The sequence below is a fragment of the Sesamum indicum genome, unplaced genomic scaffold (assembly GCF_000512975.1).
Source record: "Sesamum indicum cultivar Zhongzhi No. 13 unplaced genomic scaffold, S_indicum_v1.0 scaffold00445, whole genome shotgun sequence".
NCBI classification, from domain to species: domain Eukaryota; kingdom Viridiplantae; phylum Streptophyta; class Magnoliopsida; order Lamiales; family Pedaliaceae; genus Sesamum; species Sesamum indicum.
In genome coordinates, this window is record NW_011628331.1 from 1 (window position 1) to 5943 (window position 5943).

The following is a 5943-nucleotide window of genomic DNA, read 5'->3' on the forward strand; positions in this document are numbered from 1 at the left end:
AAAATTTATTTATTAGACGAAAATAAATATTAAGAGTACTAAATGTAATTTTTCAAACCACGTAGAATTTATATATAATATCACCAAACTTCATAAAAGAGTGATATAATTTTTCCTTATTTTTATTTAGGTTATTTTATTATTTTCAGTTTTTTTATTTTTATATTTGATTTTTGTTTTAAAGTAAAAATATATTTATAATAAAATACATTGACATTCCTTAATATTAAATTCAACTATACAAAATTATTATATTTAAAAAATTACAGATACACTTTGAGATGGAATGTTAATTTTAAATGGAGGGCATTTGTGTATTTTTTCTGTCAATAAATAAAAAATACACTTATAATTACAAATTATAAGTTAAAAAATGTACTTATAATTTAAAAAAAAATAATATTTTTATATTTAATTCTAATTCCAATGATACTCGATGTAATTCACCCTATATTTTAATAAATTTTGGAAATACCAACTCAACCTATAAAAAACAGGAATTCTTGTTAATTAATTAAAGATTTTGCTTATTTTAAAATTGGTGAAACACTATACAAGAACAGAAAGAGGTAGTTGAGTAGGAGAAATTGACAGCCGCATCAAAGGCTATAAACCACAAGAATATCTATAATAGAACTTCTGCCCATTTCTCTGCATGCACAAAGTTCTTCAGAAGCATTTGCCATAAGATTGAATAAGAATAATAGGTGATCTCCCTACATTAAATCAAGAATGCAACATAAACCTCCATCTTCTCTCATCTACTACTGAAATTTATACTTTGGACCGATGTCGTTCCCCCTCTCCTTCAATCAATATGTCAGCTGCTGCTCGATTCTGGACCAAAGTTATCAGCATGGTGGACTCCTATGGACTTGCAGGGTAACAGTTGTTGCTCCCAGTGCTACGTATTTGGCCCCCAGACTTCACTGTAATATGTGCAAGAGTTGGAATGCCAGGCAGGGGTTAAGCTCTTGGATAAGGAATAGGTAAACTCGAATCTTTGTCCGGGCTGACACAAGGAATGTACATAACTTGATTTGTTATCCCACAATATGGACTTTCAACGATGGCATGGAAGGAGCTACGAACGATGATAGGAAAACAGAGGAAATCAGGGTTCAGCTTTCATATGGCCTGGTGGTAGAGAACCTGGGAAAACAGTAAGGAAACTGCACTCAGCTTAAGAACTTCTGAGAGCAAATAAAGTTGGATGCGACGGTATCTGATATACCACTTAAATCTTGGGTATTTAGAGGAGCAGATGAGTTGAATCCCATGTGAACGACATTGTGAAGTTCATCTTCCCATACATTGGGTCCCTGCATATGATTCGCGACAAATAGAGTCAAGAATTTTATACCATATATCCGATAGAAAGAATACTATAAATTGATGAAACTTACTTGAGATGTAGGTTCTTTGAACCCTCCACTGATAGCGGGGGATTGGAGACTTATAGGCCTTCGTAGAGTTTCAGAAGAGTTGCTGAGAAGACCTGCCTGGATCAGTCCAGGCTGCGATGGATGAAGTGGAGTGGTGCAAAGAGTCATATCGGGTGGAAAAGCAAGTGAAGATGACATACCAGCTCTAGATTGTAGGATCTGTGGTCATTTAGTTAATTATATTAGAAAAACACGGAATTGGAATTATATTATTGGTTGATAATCATGCTGGTCGTGAAGGGTGAGGCATATTCTTACATCTTTAGCTAGAAATCCTTCGATATTGAAGTCCAGCCGAGGATTCACTGTTGCGAGCTTCATTGACAGGAACTGAAACAGAGTAGAAATGCACTTATATTAACGATCTTTTTACTTGAATGGAAGCAGAAAAAGGATCAGAATTGTAGGCTAAAAAATAGAATAAATGACTAAACTGTATATCAACGAATTCAAGAGACCCTTGCACTCATGAAAATCACATATAACAGAATGCCCTCCTGGAAAATTAGTACTACTTCCTTTCTTATGTGATAAATCCTGACAGAAGGTCTCACCGTTGAAGAACGACGTAATATGCAAAAAAACTCATCCAGGTAGCATGAAAGTTGAATAACAACAGAAGAACTGGGAGTACTTATCAATACCTCAACTTGCCGCTGTAGTGATTGCACATAATTGATGATTTCATCAAGCATAACAGCTTTTCCAGTGACCTGATGAGAAAAAGATATCTGGGGTCAATTACACCTTGCCGTCCTAGCTAATAAGGACCCTAAATTAACACTACATACCTTGCTGCAACCAGGCACAAGATCCTGAAGGAATTTCATCCTTTCACTAATCTTCTCCCTTCTCACCTACATTATCAATGAATAATTCAAATTCAAGAAATGAATTGACGCTCAATGCGCTATATTTTGACAACGTTAAGAATGATCTTCCTGGGAAGAAACGTTCACAAGAGTATTACCCTTTCAGCAAGACTATGGCTGTTTGTAGCCTGACCTCTTCGTGCTCTAACGTGTATGTATTCTTCCTTGGGTGGATCTGAGCCTTGAGAACTCTGCTTACCATGCTTGCCACCAGGCTTACTGATTGAAGTTGGGTTTCGATCACCCTTTTCTTTAGTTTCCGCCATTCCTTTCGCCATATCAATAGATGGCCGTGGGGCTTCATTATTTTCATCATGTTCAGTATCCTGGAACGGCAAGACAATTGAGTCAATTACGAAAGAATGACTATGTTTTTGTACTATGGAAGTAACTAACACTAAATAAAATTATCGGGATCCGTCAAATTGACAGATGATTGAACAATGTCGAACCTGTCCGACTCTCTTCCTCCTCTTAGAGCCGAGCCCTTTACCAGAAGACTCCACAGCTGGCCCATTCAACTCCTCTTGGCCACCACGGCCACTAAATTCCGCCTCATCTGACTCATTACCTGACACACCAACTCCATGTTTTGCTTCATCATGAGAGTGCAATAAACTTTCACTTTTCTTCTCATTCTTGGACGGGCTCCCTTCATTTCCAGGCTTCCTCCCAGGTAGTGAAGCCTCTTTGCTAACTTCAGTCACGTCCGTTTCATGTCCTTGGCTCTGCATTCCAGGCAGCGGTCTCAATCCATTTCCTCCAAAAATCTCATCCGGCCCTTGCATCGGTCCCAAGCCCCGTGAATAAGGATTTATCGGGCCAGGCGCACCAAAAGGATTCATCACTCCACCAAAATTCCCTCCACTGAAGCATGAAAACCTTGCTGCTCTTTCAATGAAAGCCGAATCAGCTGGAAAGTGAGGTAAGTTCTGAGGAAGCAGCCCAGGGACAGTTGGTAGAAACATACCCCCTCTCAACATTGAATTTGATGTCCAACCCATGTCAGCTCTAACAGGGCCATGGCTACTTGAAGTACTAGCATCGTTTCGGACATTCACATCAGAGTAGCCTAAACTTCGTCCATTGCTAGGCTGGTCCCAAGCTGGAGGGCAAAAATGGGCAGAGGGACGAGCAGAGGACTCCCCAATTGAGCTGCCCATTGAAATCATTTCAATGGTCGAATTCGTTAGGTGATTTCCATTAACTTGCCAGTCTGAAGTCATATTCGGTCCATGATAGTTTACAAGTTCGTCATTCCCCTTCCGTGGCTCAATATTACTATCCTTTCCAGCCATATCCATCTTTTTCTCATACAAGAGCTCGAAAAACAGCCAGCCAGTGTACTAATTACAACTCCAAGCAATCCTTCTAAGAATCAAGAAACACCCTGAGCAACAAGCAAATAAGCCAATCAACCACCCCACAAGAAGGTTTTCACTCTCCTTTGATATGAATCAACAACTACAAAATTCAGAACAACAATATGCAAGATATGATACTATCATTCACTAGCTGAAACAAGTAGGAATTCAACCACAAGAGACAAACTTTAGAAGGAGTCAGCTACAATTTTCTTAGACAAATAAGCTCAAATATTAAAAAGAACTCTTTCAGAAACAGCTGAACAGGTGAAATTAATAACTCACTCCAATTTCACTGTTCATTAATTGTAGAGAAACAGCACGCAGAACACCAAAAACATGTAACGAAATGCCACCACAACACTACTGCTACAACTATTTCCAAAGCACTCCACTGAAATTAAAGCACCAAAAGGCCATTAATGCCAGAAAAAAACACACCCCCAGTCCAATAAAGACCTCAAGAAAGCGGTCAGACCCCAGTCAATAGAAGCAGAAACATTATTTCAGCATCATAAATGCCACTCACACACTCATTCAAGAACAAAACCCTATGGTCTGTGAGGGAAAGAAAGGATTCCAGTAAGTACTCTGAAGAAACAGAAGGAAAGGCATAAAAAGATACCATTTTTCAGATTGTGGGCTACCTTTAAGAACTTCTGTACTGTTTTCAACAGCCCATCAAGAAAAAAAAAAGGTTTTGAATTTCTGGGACCTTATTATTGTTCAAAGTTGAGGCTGTTATGTACTGTACTGTGAAACTCAGCTATTCAAGCAAACAATAAAAGAAGAGAGAGAGAGGGAGAGAGGAAAAACAAGATCAGGGAGCACAGAGAGAGAGAGTAAATGAGATGGAGTGGAGAAGAGAGCAGAGAGAGAGAGAGTAAATGAGATGGAGAAAGAAACAAGAAATAAATGGGTCATTTTAGGCAAGTGAAAAAGGAAAGCTTATTAGGAAAGATGCTGCATTTATACCCACGCCTTGCATCAAAAAGAGAGCTCTTGATCATTAACCAGTAACCACCGCCACTGCTACTTGTTAAAAATTCTTAAACCATTACAGTGATGATGATGATACACTGTTAATTATTACTTTTATTCTTTATTATGCCTCTTCTTACAAATTACCCATTTTCAAGAAAGTTACATACATACATACGGTAAAAGAAAATCAGGAAATCTTGCACAACCACACAAGTGGTGTTTGAAAATTGAAATTTTGAATGAATGTCCAAGTTGACTTCGTCATTTTCTTATACGGGTTGCTTTTTAAACATTCAAAATCTATATTTGCAGAAATCACAATATATATATATATATATTATTAAAACAAATTATGTTCCACTGTTTTTCCATCCAAATGACAAACAAATGCAAAATAAATATTTATCTAACCATCTTTTATTTACTTAAAAAAAAATTGAACTCCAACATTATTACAAGAATGTTTGCAATAACTTCTATTTTTATAATGAAAATAAATTATTGAGAAAGTAGTATAGCGTTATATAATAGTAAAATTTGAGAGCGTTTGAAAATAAAATTAAAAATAAAAAAAATAAAATTATTAATTTTGAAAACACAACTATTTACAATTTTATCAAAAATTTATAAAAATTGGTAGAGAGCTACATATACTTAATTTAAATCTCCTCTTTACTGGTTTCCAAATAATTTAAAAATTTTACCAAAATAATGTTATCCAAACTTACCTTGTAAGGCTCATGATTTGTACCTTAAGGCATGTATTTTAGTTTTACAGCTTTATGTATTTTAACTTTACTTTTGTTTGTATACATTCTGAGTACTGTTCATTTTATTTTAATACAAATAATATAAAATAATAATAAAGATATGACTGGCTTGAGCTAGCAACTGACAATGCCAACTCTTACTCCTTAGATTTACTATCTCTTTTATTTTCTTTATATATATATGTGTGTTTAGACAATGTCCTTGATTACACCTTGGAAGCTGAGCTTATAATCTTTTTATAGGGTTTGTTTGGTCAAGAGGCCTAGCTTATACGTAGCTTGTTTTCACACATTTCATGGCCACTTGGCCTGCTTCTAGAGCTACTAGCCTACCTATTTTTTGATAACTTGCCTAGCTTATATGCCCCATGCACTTTGCCCAAATATCTGGGTGAAAATACATCTTGTGGTCCGTCCATTTTCGATAAATATTATAGTATTTTTTTTTATGTATAGATATTTAATTTATTCAAATGTAATGTTTATAAGTAAAAATATTAATATCAAT

General features: G+C 36.1%; 1 protein-coding gene across 9 annotated transcripts; it reads right to left on the reverse strand.

Annotated features, from left to right (window-relative positions):
- Window positions 1-577: 577 nt before the first annotated feature.
- On the reverse strand, window positions 578-4732 carry LOC105180241 (transcription factor bHLH49-like). 9 transcript variants are annotated; one of them, XM_011103912.2, is made up of 9 exons: window positions 4307-4532; window positions 2770-3707; window positions 2416-2643; window positions 2237-2302; window positions 2090-2158; window positions 1704-1775; window positions 1407-1604; window positions 1235-1322; window positions 580-1152 (listed from the first exon to the last, which is right to left on the reverse strand). In XM_011103912.2, the coding sequence occupies exons 2-9, from the start codon at window positions 3619-3621 to the stop codon at window positions 1115-1117; spliced, it is 1611 nt and encodes a 536-aa protein (XP_011102214.1). In that variant the 5' UTR covers window positions 3622-3707; window positions 4307-4532; the 3' UTR covers window positions 580-1114. The 9 variants fall into 9 exon arrangements, with proteins under 9 accessions (XP_020547285.1, XP_020547286.1, XP_020547281.1 ...); XM_020691626.1 differs by lacking the exon at window positions 4307-4532 and adding an exon at window positions 4657-4732 and having other exon boundaries at window positions 578-1322; XM_020691627.1 differs by having other exon boundaries at window positions 578-1322; window positions 2770-3688; window positions 4329-4532.
- Between the last annotated feature and the right edge of the window lie 1211 nt (window positions 4733-5943).